The sequence below is a fragment of the Bombina bombina genome, chromosome 5 (assembly GCF_027579735.1).
Source record: "Bombina bombina isolate aBomBom1 chromosome 5, aBomBom1.pri, whole genome shotgun sequence".
NCBI lineage: Eukaryota > Metazoa > Chordata > Amphibia > Anura > Bombinatoridae > Bombina > Bombina bombina.
Genome location: NC_069503.1, coordinates 853,832,985 through 853,850,943, shown reverse-complemented (window position 1 = coordinate 853,850,943; position 17,959 = coordinate 853,832,985). Strand labels below are relative to the sequence as shown.

At 38.3% G+C, this 17,959-nt stretch overlaps 1 protein-coding gene across 3 annotated transcripts in view; it reads left to right on the top strand.

Moving 5' to 3' along the window:
- Positions 1–17,959, top strand: part of KCTD1 (potassium channel tetramerization domain containing 1) — a 416,307-nt gene that overhangs the window by 121,927 nt on the left and 276,421 nt on the right. Inside the window, exon 1 of one of the 3 annotated variants that reach the window (XM_053714993.1) lies at positions 5,459–7,317. The exons of the other annotated variants lie outside the window; for them this stretch is intronic. Coding sequence (XP_053570968.1) covers positions 5,575–7,317 — 1,743 coding nt within the window. The 5' untranslated portion in view covers positions 5,459–5,574. Of the gene's footprint in view, positions 1–5,458; positions 7,318–17,959 lie in introns of those variants that run through there. 3 annotated transcript variants of the gene reach the window in all.

The window sequence follows — 17,959 nt, the reverse complement described above, 5'->3', positions numbered from 1 at the left end:
AATTAAGGACAGATATGAAACAGACTATTAGAGAATGTTCCAAAAAAGACTATGTGGAAACCCTTTCAGATAAATACTTTGACAATCTTATGTTCCACACAGCCTTGTTTGCACACTCTCTTTTATTGCTTGTTTTATCTGCCCTCAGCAGGAAAGAGAGAAATAGAAAAGGGACAAATAAATACAGTAGACTTGCATAATTAACAAGTGCATGATAAAAAAGACAATGCAATAACACTAACTCTGAATTTCAGAAAAGCAGTAGATTATTTTTCTGACAAATTTATCCCCCCCCCCCCCCGCATTTGCCAGCCCTCTGTATCATGTGGCAGCCATCAGCAAATCACAGAGTAGTATATGTATACACTGACAATTGCACATGCTCAGTAGGTGCTGATGCCTCAGAAAGTGTGTATATAAAAAGACTGTGCAAAAAATAATAATGGAAGCAAATTGTAAAGTTTTTTAAAACTGCATGTTCTATCTGAGTCATCAAAGTTTATTTTTGACTTTAGTGTCCCTTGTTCAAACATTTAACTTTACAGATTGTCAGAGAAATTAAGAAAACCAACAATTTCAGATTTAAATTAGAGGAAAGTGGGACAAAATAAATAATGAAAGTATGTTGCAAAGTTTTTAACTACACAAAATTAAACTTTAATATTACAATTTCATATCTTTTTAATACCTCTTTAATAAATAGCTGGCATAAAAAAATGGAAATATTCAATATGATAAAAAAAAAACTTAAAATATCTTAATTACGTTAAAGATATTCAGGAGCAAAGCATTTAATACAAAAAGAGAAATACCAAAACCAATATCCAGACATAATGGGGTCCATCCGATAAAAATCGTCGCCCGCAAAAGCCGGCGACGCCAATATTTGCGCGGGTTTGGTATCCTATATACGGCGTAACCTAGAAGTTACGCGCGTATATTTCTGCCGTCGCCCGTAGTTTTTTGGGCTATAGGCAGGTATACCAAACCCGCGCAGTTTGGTATCCAATATGCAGCGTAAGGACTTACGTGGTGAAAATGGAGAAAACTTACTCCATTTTCACCTCGCCACAAAAAGCAGCCGTAAGAAGCCTTACGCTGACTATTGGAGCCCCGTAACTCCCTAAACTGGCAGCTAAAATAAACCTAACACCTAACGCATGCGCAATGTCTATCTCCCTGTCAACCGCGATCTGCTAAAATAAACCTAACACCTAACGCATGCGCAATGTCTATCTACCTGTCAACCGCGATCCCCCCCCCCCGAAATCCCTAATAAAGTTATTAACCCCTAAACCGCCGCTCCCGGACCCCGCCGCCATCTACATAAACTAACCCCCTACTGTGAGCCCCTAAAACCGCCGCCATCTACCTTATCTATCCCCTAATTAGAACCCCTTACACCGCTGTCATCTACCTTATCTATCCCCTAATCTGACCCCTTACACCGCCGCCACCTATATAAAAATGATTAACCCCTAATCTAATCCCCCTATACCGCCGCCAGCTATATTAATATTATTAACCCCTAATGTAAGCCCCTTACACCGCCGCCATCTCTATTAAAATGATTAACCCCTTATTTAATCTACCTACCCCGCCGCCAGCTATATTATCTATATTAACCCTAAGTATATTATAGTTAATATAGGTATTACATTATATATATTAACTATATTAACCCTAATTATATTAGGGTTAATATAGTTAATATAGTTACTATAGTATTTATATTAACTATATTAACTCTATCTAACCCTAACACCCCTAACTAAATTTATATTAAATTAATCTAATTAATTTATAAACTAAAATATTCCTATTTAAATCTAAATACTTACCTATAAAATAAACCCTAAGATAGCTACAATATAATTAATAATTACATTGTAGCTATGTTAGGGTTAATATTTATTTTACAGGTAAATTGTTAATTATTTTAAGTAGGTATAATAGATATTAAATAGTTATTAACTATTTAATATCTACCTAGTTAAAATAATTACCCAATTACCTGTAAAATAAATCCTAACCTAAGTTACAAATACACCTACACTATCAATAAATTAAATCAACTACAAACATCTATCTAAAAATACAATTAAATTAACTAAACTAAATTACAAAAACAAACAAACACTAAATTACAAAAAATAAAAAAAGATTACAAGATTTTTAAGCTAATTACACCTATTCTAAGCCCCCTAATAAAATAATAAACCCCCAAAATAAAAATAAATTCCCTGCCCTATTCTAAATTAAACAAATTTCAAAGCTCTTTACCTTACCAGCCCTTAAAAGGGCCTTTTGTGGGGCATGCCCCAAAGAATTCAGCTCTTTTGCATACAAATACAATACCCCCCCCATTACAACCCACCACCCACATACCCCTATTCTAAAACCACCCAAACCCCCCTTAAAAAAGCCTAACACTACCCCCCTGAAGATCTCCCTACCTTGTCTTCACCACACCGGGCCGAACTCCTGATCCGATCCGGGCGATGTCCTCCTCCAAGCGGCAAAGAAGAATTCTTCCTCCGGCGATGTCTTCCTCCAAGCGGCAAAGAAGAATTCTTCCTCCGGCGACGTCTTCCTCCAAGCGGCAGCAAAGTCTTCATTCTTCCGGCGGCATCTTCAATCTTCTTTCTTCGCTCCGCCGCCGCGGAGCATCCATCCCGGACGACTACTGAACTTGGAATGAGGTACCTTTAAATGACGTTATCCAAGATGGCGACCGCCGAATTCCGATTGGCTGATAGGATTCTATCAGCCAATCGGAATTAAGTTAGAAAAATCTGATTGGCTGATTGAATCAGCCAATCAGATTCAAGTTCAATCCGATTGGCTGATCCAATCAGATTGAGCTCGCATTCTATTGGCTGTTCCGATCATTTAAAGGTACCTCATTCCAAGTTCAGTAGTCGTCCGGGATGGATGCTCCGCGGCGGCGGAGCGAAGAAAGAAGATTGAAGATGCCGCCGGAAGAATGAAGACTTTGCTGCCGCTTGGAGGAAGACGTCGCCGGAGGAAGAATTCTTCTTTGCCGCTTGGAGGAAGACATCGCCGGAGGAAGAATTCTTCTTTGCCGCTTGGAGGAAGACATCGCCCGGATCGGATCAGGAGTTCGGCCCGGTGTGGTGAAGACAAGGTAGGGAGATCTTCAGGGGGGTAGTGTTAGGCTTTTTTAAGGGGGGTTTGGGTGGTTTTAGAATAGGGGTATGTGGGTGGTGGGTTGTAATGGGGGGGGGGTATTGTATTTGTATGCAAAAGAGCTGAATTCTTTGGGGCATGCCCCACAAAAGGCCCTTTTAAGGGCTGGTAAGGTAAAGAGCTTTGAAATGTGTTTAATTTAGAATAGGGCAGGGAATTTTTTTTTATTTTGGGGGTTTATTATTTTATTAGGGGGCTTAGAATAGGTGTAATTAGCTTAAAAATCTTGTAATCTTTTTTTATTTTTTGTAATTTAGTGTTTGTTTTTTTTTGTAATTTAGTTTAGTTAATTTAATTGTATTTTTAGATAGATGTTTGTAGTTTATTTAATTTATTGATAGTGTAGGTGTATTTGTAACTTAGGTTAGGATTTATTTTACAGGTAATTGGGTAATTATTTTAACTAGGTAGATATTAAATAGTTAATAACTATTTAATAGCTATTATACCTAGTTAAAATAATTAACAATTTACCTGTAAAATAAATATTAACCCTAACATAGCTACAATGTAATTATTAATTATATTGTAGCTATCTTAGGGTTTATTTTATAGGTAAGTATTTAGATTTAAATAGGAATATTTTAGTTTATAAATGAATTAGATTAATTTAATATAAATTTAGTTAGGGGTGTTAGGGTTAGATAGAGTTAATATAGTTAATATAAATACTATATTAACTATATTAACCCTAATATAATTAGGGTTAATATAGTTAATATGTATAATGTAATACCTATATTAACTATAATATACTTAGGGTTAATATAGATAATATAGCTGGCGGCGGGGTAGGTAGATTAAATTAGGGGTTAATCATTTTAATAGAGATGGCGGCGGTGTAAGGGGCTTACATTAGGGGTTAATAATTTTAAGATAGATGGCGGCGGTGTTAGGGGCTCACTTTAGGGGGTTATAGATATAATATATCTGGCGGCGGGGTACGGGAGCGGCGGTTTAGGGGTTAATAACTTTATTAGGTTGCGGCGGGGTACGGGAGCGGCGGTTTAGGGGTTAATAGCTTTTTTATTGTTAGGATAGTGAGGGGGGATAGCGGATAGAGGGTTAGACAGTGCGGGCTATGTTAGGGAGGCGTGTTAAACGTGTCGGGCTATGTTAGGGAGGCGTGTTAGACAGTGCGGGTGTTTTAGACTTTAGTCAGGTTTTATAGGCGCCGGCAGTTTCTAACGTGCCGCAAGTCACTGGCGACGCCAGAAATTTGTACTTACGCAGATTTCTGGACATCGCTGGTTTGTCAGACTTACGGCACGTTAGCATCTGACGGCGACTTATATGGGATAGCTCGAGTTGCGAGCTGAAACTGCGGGCGACGCCGGTTCCCTCGCTTGCGCCGCAAACTACGATCTATATCGGATCGCGCCCCATATTGCAGCCAAAATATCTTCACCCTTGAAACATTTGCATCTGAATGTTTACCACCCCTTTCCTGTGACATTTCTCATCATGCAATAAAAGTTAACCATCTGATGGGTTTATTTATTTTTCCAAGACTTTAGAGTTCATTTTATTTTAAGGTTAAGCCATTCACTGCCAGAGATTTGAAGTGTGTTGCTCTGAAATGATTTTCTAGCATCCAGGGGGTTAACTACACAATATCATAACAGCACTGAAAAGGTACTGATAGCAATTCTGCCATGTGCTTCTATTTTTCACCCACTTTATGGCAACATTTTTAAAAGTAATTTATTTATAGAAAGAATAGTAAATGCATAGGCTAATCTTTATGCAAAATGTCAGTGACTAAATTATCCTAGAAAGGAAAATCTGCAGCCTTGATTATTATATTTTGTATTTTTGTCAATTTTTTTTCCTGTGTATATTTAAATACATTTACAGTAGTAAAGCATTTTTTTATTTCAGTGTGTATGATGGAAACCTCTGAGGTTTTAAAGGAGAGGAGCTCTGAGGTCTTAAAATAGTATATAATAATTCAACATCTTTATCTTGGTCCATTAAAAAAAACCTACTAAGAATAAAATGAATGAAAATGTCAACTATACTAATCCACCTTATGTAAACAAAGAGCCAATATGAAGGGGAGTGGTTTGGTGTTAAGTCCTACTGCAGCAATTGTTGTAATCCACCTTATGGAAAGAAAGGTGAGAAAGACTGAAAGAAATGTAGAGGGAGTGGTTTGCAATTTAATACTTGAACAGGAACTGTGCTAATCCACCTTAAGTGAACAAAGGGGAGAGAGAGGCTTTGAGAGAGGAAGGGGAGGGATTTGGAGCTGAATGCAAGTGCTGGAGAGAGAGGGATACAGGCTCTGCTAGGGATACTGAATCTGATACAACAGCGGCACGGGCTCATATAGATAGAAGGGAAAGGGAAATAAAAAGCAATATGGCGAGGATGCCTGGCATTGGGGACTGCAACCCAGGCACCACAGACACTGATCCCCTGCATGCACAGTCCAGGAGCACACAGCACAGATTGCAGCCTGGCAGTGCTGGGGAGGAGGAAGAGGAGGAGGAGGATGAGGACGATGAGATCCAGGAGGTGCAAATCACAGGGGACGAAGAAGAGGATGACGACTTGCTGTTGCTGGAAGATGAGGATGATGAGTTGGAAGAGGATGATATGCAGCTTGACTGGGAAGAGGGTGCACTTTTGGAACCCCAATATGCCCAGCTGGGTGAGCGTGCAGCTGAACTGGCACAGCACCCTTCACCACAGTGCACTGCTCTTGCTGGCCTGCGCTCTGGGATGGTAGATGACCAGTTGCTCCTGCAACTTGGAGGTACAACAGGAGGTGGTGATGGGGTAAGAGGTGCAGGTTCCCCTTTAGAACGCCCAGAGCGTGCCCGTCTTAGCGAAAACACCCGTCTGGCTACCCGATATGCAGTACGTATTTTCAGGGAGTACTTAAGTGAGAAATCACAGAGCCCAGACTTTGAGAGCATGGATAAGGAGGCTCTTTGCCGAGTTCTGCGTTCTTTTTATGCTGAGGCGAGGTCTAAGAGTGGTCAGCTATACAGTAAATCCTCCCTCATCAGCATCCGCTCCTCCCTTAACCGCTATCTGAATGAGCCGCCTTATTGTCGTACCCTGGATCTAACCAAGGACCCAGAACTACGTAGTGCCAACTTGACTTTAGCTGCTGTGATCCGCAAGCTGGAAGAGCAAGGTGCAGGTCCTGTGGTACAGAAACAGGCTATCACCAGGGCTGACCTGCGAAAGCTATACACCTCGTGCGTCTTCAGTGCCTCCTCCCCCTTTGGCCTCCTTAACAAAGTTTGGTTTGAGACATGCATGTACTTTTGTACAAGGGGAAGGGAGAACCAGAGGGAGCTGGAAGAGGATTCCTTTGGTTTAGCAATGGATGAAGATGGACGTCGATTTGTGTATTTCAAAGCTCTGGGCCCTTATCATAAATCCCGCTCCTCATCTTGGGGTAAGAAGCGGGGGGGACCAGGTGGAGGTGGTGCAGCAGAAAGTGACGAGGAGAATTTGCCCCGTATGTATGAGACAGGAACAGAGTTTTGCCCCTATGCAAGCTTTGTCAAGTATCTGTCCAAGAGGAACCCACTGTGCAAGGCCTTCTTCCAGAGGCCCCGGGACCACTGCAGTGAGTCAGATGTTACCTGGTATGAGAACAAGGCCATTGGCAAAAACCTGCTTGGCACACGTATGCAGATGCTGTCCAAAGCAGCCAAACTGTCCAAAACATACACTAACCATTGCATTGGGGCTGTGTCAGTGGCTACTCTCAACAGCATTGCTGGCATTGGCACAAAGCTTGGGCCTCCTTACTTTTTGGACAGCTTGAATGGGGTTAGGCATAGGCCGGTTGCCCCTAGCAACACATTTATCCTGCCTAAGCACACAGGGGTGTTACAGGAAACTAAGACTGAGACAATTAAGCGGCCGTTGTATGAATCACCCCAGTCAATTTACACCACTAGTGATGTGTGTAGCCCCCCATCTCCTAAAAGGCTGTGTGTCCGATCTGTAGAGCCTCAAGACTGTGTACTTGTTGTGTCTGTCAAGAATGATCCCCAGCCAGCCTGTCCAGATACTAATGGTCACATGGTGCTTGCAGCCTCACCTGCTGTCACTTCCCCTCCTGTGGTGTCCCCAGTTCAGGTAATAAATCTCCTTTGTCCAATTTTAACATTTTAAAGTCCTTTTTTTCTAAGTGTTCTCCAACTATTATATTATATCTGATCCTCTCAGTTGTATAGATGTATATATCTTTAGAGGCATGGACCTTATATAGCATGTGTTGCTTAAACTAGAGATCCTAGGTGTTGAGAAGATGCAGATGTCATTGTCATTACAGGCTAACTTTAAAAGAAAACCAAGTAGTTTTGAGGTGTTAGAGTTCATTAAATAATTTCACATATTTTCCATGTATAACGTGCATTGTTAATCCCTGACCCTGGGCAATTTAAATGAACAGCCAAAACTACTTTATTTAACAGTATTATATTTAGTTATATAAATGTGTTAAAGGAACAGCCTACTTGACTTTTTTTTCTTCTTCGTTATTTAAAAAGATAGATAACGCCTTTACTACCCATTCCCCAGCTTTGCACAACCAACATTGTTATATTAATATATTTTATAACCTCTAAATCTCTGCCTGTTTCTAAGCCCCTACAGGCCACCTATTATCTCAGTGCATTTTATTAGCTTTTCAAAGCCAGACAGTGCTAGTTCATATGTGCCCTATAGATATCATTGTTCAATTAGTGCATGAACCAGCACTGAGATAAGGGGGCATTCTGCAGAGGCATATATATAAGGTAATCACAGAGGTAAACAATATATTAATATAGCAGTGTTGGTTATACAAAACTATGGAATGGATAATAAAGGGATTATCTTTGTAAACAATACACATTTTCAAGTAGACCGTCCCTTTAAATTGATATTTCTGAATGCTTCATGTTATCATTGTAATTTGGGGTATGCTCATACAACACCTGTACTTGTAATAGTAAGTTATAGAGATATAAAACCCAAATATTTTATTTTGTGATTCAGACAGTGTACACAATTTTAAAACAGTTTCCAATTTACTTCTATTAACAAATTTTCTTCATTCCCATGCTCTTTTTTGTTGAAGACATACCTAGGTAGGTATTTGGAGCACTACATGGCAGGAGAATAGTGCTTCAAACATGTGCACACTCCTGAGCTTACCCCCTGCTTTTTAACAAAAGATACCAAGAGAATATAGAAAACAATAGAAGTAAATTGGAAAGTTGTTTAAAATTACATGCTCTATCTGAATTGCAAAAGTCTAAAAATGGGTTTTATGTCCTTTTAAACTGCAGACCCTCAAAGTGCCCAGAATTATATTTACTATACATGGGGTCCTGGTCTATAATTATTTAATTTGGTTATTAAAAATAAATACCTTTTTCCATTTTACAGTAAATAAAAACAAAAATACATGCATCAGCACTCATTAAAGTAAAGGTCAATTTTGATGAATTAGTGCCTGGTTTTTAATAATCCTATTAAAAACAAGGGCACTTTAATTAATCAAAATTGACATTTCACTCCTTTTCTTCAAAAACGTACCTCTTAATCCTGAGAGCCGCTGCAGCACTTCCTCCGCCCTTCGCAAGCCCTCTAAGCGGGTCCAAAATCACAAATCAGGCTTCCTCCAATCACGGTATTGCATCAGGCCATGATCCCCCCGCGGGGAAAGCCGTGATTGGAGGAAGCCGGATTCGTCATTTCTGACATAAGAAGAGGCTAAGAGGCATCTGACGGCCGGGGGAATCACTGAAGCGGCTTTCAGGATTAAAAGGTAAGTTTTTGAAGAAAAGGAGTGACATGTCAATTTTGATTAATTAAAGTGCCCTTGTTTTTAATAGTTTTATTAAAAACCGAGAACTAATTCATCGAAATGGACCTTCACTTTAAAGCTAGGATGCTGAACTCAATTGATCAGGGGGTGACTAAACTTTTCAAATTAAGCTTTATATTACTTTTTTCCACTTGCAAGCCTGATAAATGCTACTAATGCTACTAATTGAAACAAAAATATATACATCTTCATAAAGATTAAATGAGCTATGATTTATCAAGATACGTACTACTGAATGTTGCTAATAATACATATACAAACAGACATATTAACACACATTGAATCATCCCAAACCTAAGAGGAATAAGCAAGTTTCAGAGCATAAGGAAATGTCCCAATTTTATCTAGCGGGTTTTATGTTGCAAACATGCAGAGGTATAGGAATTGTGTGGAATGCTTCACTAAACATCAGACAGTTTCAGTGAAAATGCCACATGTTTGCCCCCTGACCTTAACATTTACTACTCTAAGTCCTAGTTACCAACTTCACTATTGAATTATGTTATTTATGCTTAAGTAGAATAGTGTGAAAACTTAAAGCCATCATTGTCTATACAAAAGCCTGTCCTTACTGAGCTTAGCGAAACAAATAAAAGTACTTTACCACCCGCCCCCTTTGAGCAATACAGGACATTATCACCATATCTGTGATTGGCTCTTTGCTGCAGCCAGTAATAAACATGCTGGAGCAATATTACAGGTACCTGGAAGCGATACATTAACCCTATACATCACTTCTTCTTTTTTTCATGTAAGCTAGATGCTTTGTGACTATTCCTTATGACAAAGTGTAGCACACAGATGTGTTTTTGCTTTATTCCATAAAGGGACATTACAGTTAAAATTGGAATCCACATAGATGTATTTCAGTTTTGAATAGAAGCATTTTTGTAATATACATGTATTAGCAAAAATGCTTCTAATGAAAGCTATAGCTGTTTCCAAAGTGTATTTAAGTATGCACTGTGCACCAGCATTTTAAATACTGCACTTGCTCAGAGAGCCTAAGGTGCTTGTACCATATGTAATGACTCAATTTGTTAATTGCTGACATGATTCAAGCCCCACTGGAGCTCTGAGCAGCTATAGTATTTAAAATGCTGGTGCACTGAGAATATATAGCTATGCTTCACATGCTCGTGCAGAGTAAAATGTTAACACTAAGACAGTGATCACTTTTACTAGAAGCATTTTTGCTATTATATGTATATTGCAAACATGTTTCTATTCAAATATGTACTTAATCTATGTGCATTTACATTTTGACCGGAATGTCCCTTTAATTGCATCATGCAGAGTTCTTTAAAGAAAATAGTGAGTCTGCATACATCTGTTTATCGTGCCCTCTGAGTTTATTCTTATAAAAAAACAACAAACAAACAACGTCAACTTGCTAAAATTTTACACCAAGAAAAGTTAAAATGTTTGGTGCAGATGAAGATTAGCACAATACTGCTGTCAGTCATTTTTATGATTCCGATAGAGAAAATAATTTTTAAAAAGGTTCCACTACATGACAGGAAATAGTGCTTCCATCTAGTTCTCTTGCTAATGTATAATATTGCTATATGGCAGCAAATTCCTGCTTTTCAACAAAGGATAAAAAGAAAACTAAGATATTCTGATAATAGAAGTAAATTAGAAAGTTGTTTGAAGTTGTTTTTTTTTCTATCTGAATCATAAATGAAAAAAATGGGGTTTTAGGTCCATTTAATCCTTACTCTAACCTGCACAAAGTATTGTGTCATTGACCCTGTTAGTGTGATTACTGCTGGATACTTACCAAACCACATCTGGGACTAGGGTCCAAAAGCTTAAAGGGATAGTCTAGTCAAAATTAAACTTTCATGATTCAGATAGAGCATGCAATTTTAAGCAACTTTCTAATTTAATCCTGTTATCAAATGTGCTTTGCTTTCTTTTTTATCTTTATTTGAAAAAGCAACAATAGGAGCCGGCCCATTTTTGGTTCAGCACCTGGGTAGCGCTTTCTGATTGATGGCTACATTTGATAATAGGAGTAAATTAGAAAGTTGCTTAAAATTGCATGCTTTATCTGAATCATGAAAGTTTAATTTTGTCTAGACTGTTTCTTTAAGTAGTATAAGGGAAAGGAGACTTAAAAGGGAATAAACGTTTAAAAATCAAATTCTTTATTTTGTTAGAACATTTAATGTAAACACGTTGCCTTTTTTCAATAAAATACAAATGACATAAAGATTAGACAAATGTAGAGAAAAGGATTTCCATCATTGTTTCACTGTCACCCTATTATAGTACTAGTCAGAGCAGTGTGTGTTTATCGCAATTAAATGGGTTAAATACAGTTGTGCTCCCAGGTGTAAGGCCTAGTAAAAGGACATGGCTAGTGAGCCAATCAGAGGCACCATATGTATGTATCTACTAATCACAGGTTGCATCCTTCTCAGGAACATCATGTGTTACTCCAGGTGTGGTACTTGAACTATGGGTTCCATTTATCATGCTGTGATTGTGATTCTTAACTTCTGTCAGGCTCGCGCGGAAACCAGGGGAACAGGGGCCATTCGGCCCTTGTTAAATAGACCCCAATATACCCAAATGTTTAAGCATTTGAAAATGATGCAGCATATTTCTAAAAAGCTGAAAATATCACCTGCACATCTCTGTAAAAAAAATGAAGATATTTTCCCTTTTAAAATGTCCTCTTTAGCCATATCTCATTTTAAATGGACATTAAAGGGATAGGAAAGAAAAATTAAACGTGCATGATTCTGATAGAGCATGTCATTTTAAGCCACTTTTAAATTCACTTCTATTTTCAAATATGCTTTGTTCTCTTGGTATCCCTTGCTGAAAATGAATATGCACATATCTTACACTAGTGGGAGCTAGCTGCTGATTGGTGCCTGCACACATTTGTCTCTTGTGATTGGCTTACTAGATGTGTTCATCTAGCTCCCAGTATTGCAATGCTGTTCCTTCAGTAAAAGATAACACGAGAATGAAGCACATTTGATAATAGAAGTAAATTTGAACGTTGTTTAAAAATTGTATGTCCTATCCAAATGATGAAATAAAATGTTGGCGTTTTCTGTCCTTTTAAGCGGTCAATCAAGATGCTAGTCCTGGGACTAAGAAGTGGGCATGCATCTGACATGTGCAGGAACAGTCATGTTATTTCCCTCCTCAGTTTAAAGGGACAGTCTACACCCAAATTTTTATTGTTTTAAAAGATAGATAATCCCTTTATTACCCATTCCCCAGTTTTGCATAACCAACAAAGTTATAATAATATACTTTTAACCTCTGTGATTATCTTGTATCTAAGCCTCTGCAAACTGCCCCTTTATTTCAGTTCTTTTGACAGAATTGCAGTTTAGCCAATCAGTGCCTGCTCCCAGATAACTTCACGTGCACGAGCACAGTGTTATCTATATGAAATACGTGAACTAACACCCTCTAGTGGTGAAAAACTGTTAAAATGCATTCTGAAAAGAGGTGGCCTTCAATGTCTAAGAAATTAGCATATGAACCTCCTAGGTTAAGCTTCAATTAAGAATACCAAGAGAACAAAGCAAAATTGGTGATAAAAGTAAATTGGAAAATTGTTTAAAATGACATGCTCTATCTGAATCATGAAAGTTTATTTTGGCCTAGACTGTCCCTTTAAGGACATTTACTATGGTTTCAGGGAAATCTCATGAGATCACAGTAAAGGAAAGTGTGATATCAGCACTGATGAAGCTGATTGGCTGTTTTTACGCCAACATGCAACTGACGTAGATGAAGGATTATTGTTCACAGAGTTTTTACTATTGTGAGCTAAAGAAATTTTGAGCTCAAAGATCTTTCTTTTTACATAGAGATGTTCAGGTAATATTTTTAGTGAGCTTTTTACAGTTCTGCTGCATGACTTTCAAGTGATTTTAGCATTTTGATATTGTGTCCCTTTAAGTCATAGCTGTTTAAATTAAAATTGCAGACTTGCTATAAGAAAAATGCTTCTAGGTTTTCCGATAGCTGTTACAGATCACATGACCAATTGAGTATACTGTGGTATGCCATGTGTGCGTACGTTCTCTGCTTTAGAAAGTTGCTTAAAATTGCATGCTCTCTCTGAATCATGAAAGAAAAAAATGTGCGTTCGGTATTCCTTTAAGATCTGGACTTGAGCTTATGCCACCTGTCATTTCAGCACATTTCTCATATTGTCAAAATGTTAACTTTTTAATATCTGGGGTTTTTTTCAGCAAGTTTTTGGATAATTTATTATTTCTTTTTGACAAAAACATAAAAATGTGCTGTTTGACATCAAACCTTACACCACCGTTATTAATCTGAACAAATTGACTTTTGAAATTGTATTGCAATTTCCACTTTTAATTGTAAGAATGAAGTAGCTCGCTATACACTACATTATACAGCTATGCAGTACCTATCTATATCTCATATCTCTACATACCATTAATAGACACACACACAAACAATGTTTTAACTAGATATGCAAGCAACTATTTTGTATGTTGTAAGATGGAAAGTATGGTTTTATTTGTTGTAAAGTTTTTTTTTTAAAGGGACTTTAAATTCAGTAAAGGGACATCAAACCCACAATTTTTTTTTTCATTATTCAGATACAGCATGTCATTTTAAATAACTTTCCAATTTATTTCTATTGTCTAATTTTGTTTTCTACTCTGCATCCTTTGTTGAAAAATAATCCTAGACAGGCTCAGAAGCTGCTGATTGGTGGCTGCAAATATATGCCACTTGTCATTGGCTTTCAACTAGCTGCCAGTGATGCATTACTGCTCCTTCAACAAAGGATACCAAGAGAATGTAGCAAATTTGATAATATAAGTAGAATGAAAAATTGTTAAAAATTGTATGATCTATCTGAATCCTGAAAGAAAAATGTTGGGTTTCAGGTCCCATTTTAAAGCATTAAATGTAGCAAAATGTGGTTACAATTTTCTTTAAAAAAAATGAATGTAAAGGTAAAAGAAAATCATAAAACCAATTAACCAAAATAAATTAGGAGTGGTCTTTATAGACAATTTACATAATCTTCTGACCGTTTGAATGCATATTCTCATTTGAATACACCATAGATATCATTTTAGGACCATTTTCAAGCAACAGCATAATATTTACCAATCTACGCCATTCTGTGCAAAATATATAACAAATAAAACACTAACACATAGTTGTGCTAACGAGACCAGACAAGTTTTGCTAGAAGTGGGGCAGGGTGTACAAACAGAGGTATTACTAAATGCAATTTGGAACTGAATCAATGTTAATAATAATAATAATATTAATCAGTTAGAAATATTTAATATGTAAATATTGCAACAATAACAATATCACTAAACAATTATGACACCAATATCATCAAAAAAATGAGTATTATGCAATAACAGTCAATATGTAAAACCATCAATAACCATTTATGATGTAATCTCCAAAGTTTATATTTGATAATGGATTGTATTGTTATTTTCAAAAATAGCTTTTACTATGTACTTCACTCCTTTACTGTGTACTGGGTTACTGCGTCTTTCTAGTTTCTCCTTCTCTGAAGGGTTGCAGTCACGTGACCTTAATTGACCAATCAATTATGAACAAAGGTTCTGTTGAGATCAAATTTAAAAGTTATGTTTCATAACTTGGTTCACAGAGTCCCAGAAGCGTACCAGGATAAACAGGTGTCTATACAACAGTCCAAAGAACAATAAGGGAAATAACTGGCTCCACAGCAGTGTGATAAGTCATATCCATTCTGCTGGATTCCTTTAGTGGGTCTGGTGAGCAACTACTTTTGACTAAAAGCATTTGTCAAAACAGTTGTGTATAAAGTGTTAATGTATTCAGAAAGTGTTCATATTTAGTTAGTTTGTTAAAGTCACAATAAACGTACATACAACAAAACATAGTTGAATATTACTATATATATATCTGTATTTCTCCTGTTAAGTGTAGTCAGTCCACGGGTCATCCATTACTTATGGGATTATATCTCCTCCCTAACAGGAAGTGCAAGAGGATCACCCAAGCAGAGCTGCTATATAGCTCCTCCCCTCTACGTCATACCCAGTCATTCTCTTGCACCTAACTAATAGATAGGACGTGTGAGAGGACTGTGGTTGTTAAACTTAGTTTTTATTTCTTCAATCAAAAGTTTGTTATTTTAAACAGCACCGGAGTGTGTTGTTTCTTCTCAGGCAGCATTAGAAGAAGAATCTACCTGAGTTTGTGTATGATCTTAGCGGTCGTAACTAAGATCCACTTGCTGTTCTCGGCCATTCTGAGGAGTGAGGTAACTTCAGAACAGGGGATAGCAGGCAGGGTTCACCTGCAAGGAGGTATGTTGCAGTATATTATTTTCTAAGGAATGGAATTGACTGAGAAAATAATGCTAATACCCATGTAATGTAAGTGCAGCCTTAAATGCAGTAGTAGCGACTGGTATCAGGCTGATATGTATGTATGTTTACACTGAGGTATTTCTGGGGAATGGAACTTCACTAAGAAAATACTGTATATATTTAAGTAATATTTGAGCCTCCACTGCAGTGAAAGCGACTAGCAGCAGGCTTATTAATAACATTTCATAATTTTATTTTTAAAACGTTTACTGGCATGTTAATCGTTTTTTTCTGAGGTACTTGGTGATAAAACTTTATGGGCATGATTTTTACCACATGGCTGTCGTTTGTTTCTGAATAAAATCAGTTTACTGAGCTTCCCCACTGTTGTAATATGAGTGGGAGGGGCCTATTTTAGCGCTTTATTGCGCAGTAAAAATTCAGTCACAGTCTTCCTATTTCTTCCTCCATGATCCAGGACGTCTCTACAGAGCCCAGGGGTCTCCAAAACTAGTTTTGAGGGAGGTAATCACTCACAGCAGACCTGTGAGAGTGTGTTTTGACTGTGATAAAAACGTTAATATTAAATTGTTATCCGTTTTTGGGTACTAAGGGGTTAATCATCCATTTGCTGGTGGGTGCAATCCTTTGCTAACTTAATGCATTTACTGTGAAAATTTGGTTGCTATAACTAATTTGGTTCATTGTTATTTCAACTGTGACAGTTTTTTGTGCTTCTTAAAGGCACAGTAGCGTTTTTTATATTGCTTGTAAATTTATTTCAAAAGTATTTTCCAAGCTTGCTAGTCTCATTGCTAGTCTGTTTAAACATGTCTGACACAGATGAATCTCTTTGTTCAATATGTTTAAAGGCCAATATGGAGCCCAATAGAAATTTGTGTACTAATTGCATTGATGCTACTTTAAATAAAAGCCAATCTGTACATGTAAAGAAAATTTCACCAGACAACGAGGGGGAAGTTATGCCGACTAACTCTCCTCACGTGTCAGTACCTTCGCCTCCCGCTCAGGAGGTGCGTGATATTGTGGCGCCAAGTACATCAGGGCGGCCCATACAAATCACTTTGCAAGACATGGCTAATGTTATGACTGAAGTACTATCTAAATTGCCAGAATTTAGGGGTAAACACGATCACTCTGGGGTAAGAACAGAGTGTGCTGATAATAATAGAGCCATGTCTGATACTGCGTCACAATTTGCAGAACATGAGGACGGAGAGCTTCATTCTGTGGGTGACGGATCTGATCCAAGTAAACTGGACTCAGACATTTCAAATTTTAAATTTAAGCTTGAGAACCTCTGTGTATTACTAGGGGAGGTATTAGCGGCTCTGAATGATTGTAACACGGTTGCAATTCCAGAGAAAATATGTAGGCTGGATAAATATTTTGCGGTACCGGCGTGTACTGACGTTTTTCCTATACCTAAAAGGCTTACAGAAATTGTTAACAAGGAGTGGGATAGACCAGGTGTGCCTTTTTCACCCCCTCCTATATTTAGAAAAATGTTTCCAATAGACGCCACCACACGGGACTTATGGCAGACGGTCCCTAAGGTGGAGGGAGCAGTTTCTACTCTGGCTAAGCGCACCACTATCCCGGTGGAGGATAGCTGTGCTTTTTCAGATCCAATGGATAAAAAGTTAGAGGGTTACCTTAAGAAAATGTTTGTTCAGCAAGGTTTTATATTACAACCCCTTGCATGCATTGCGCCTGTCACGGCTGCGGCGGCATTCTGGTTTGAGTCTCTGGAAGAGACCCTTAGCACAGCTCCATTGGATGAGATTATAGACAAGCTTAAAGTCCTTAAGCTTGCTAATTCATTTATTTCTGATGCCGTAGTACACTTAACTAAACTTACGGCTAAGAACTCCGGATTCGCCATTCAAGCGCGTAGAGCGCTGTGGCTTAAATCCTGGTCAGCCGATGTGACTTCTAAATCTAAATTGCTTAACATCCCTTTCAAAGGGCAGACATTATTCGGGCCCGGTTTGAAAGAAATTATCGCTGACATTACTGGAGGTAAGGGCCATGCCCTGCCTCAAGACAGGGCCAAACCAAGGGCTAAACAGTCTAATTTTCGTGCCTTTCGTAACTTCAAGGCAGGAGCAGCATCAACTTCCTCCGCTCCAAGACAGGAAGGAACTGTTGCTCGCTACAACAGGGCTGGAAACCTAACCAGTCCTGGAACAAGGGCAAGCAGACCAGAAAACCTGCTGCTGCCCCTAAGACAGCATGAAGTGAGGGCCCCCGATCCGGAAACGGATCTAGTGGGGGGCAGACTTTCTCTCTTCGCCCAGGCTTGGGCAAGAGATGTCCAGGATCCCTGGGCGTTAGAGATCATATCTCAGGGATATCTTCTGGACTTCAAAGCTTCTCCTCCAAAAGGGAGATTTCATCTTTCAAGGTTGTCAGCAAACCAGATAAAGAAAGAGGCGTTTCTACGCTGTGTACAAGACCTTTTACTAATGGGAGTGATCCACCCTGTTCCGCGGTCGGAACACGGACAAGGGTTTTACTCAAATCTGTTTGTGGT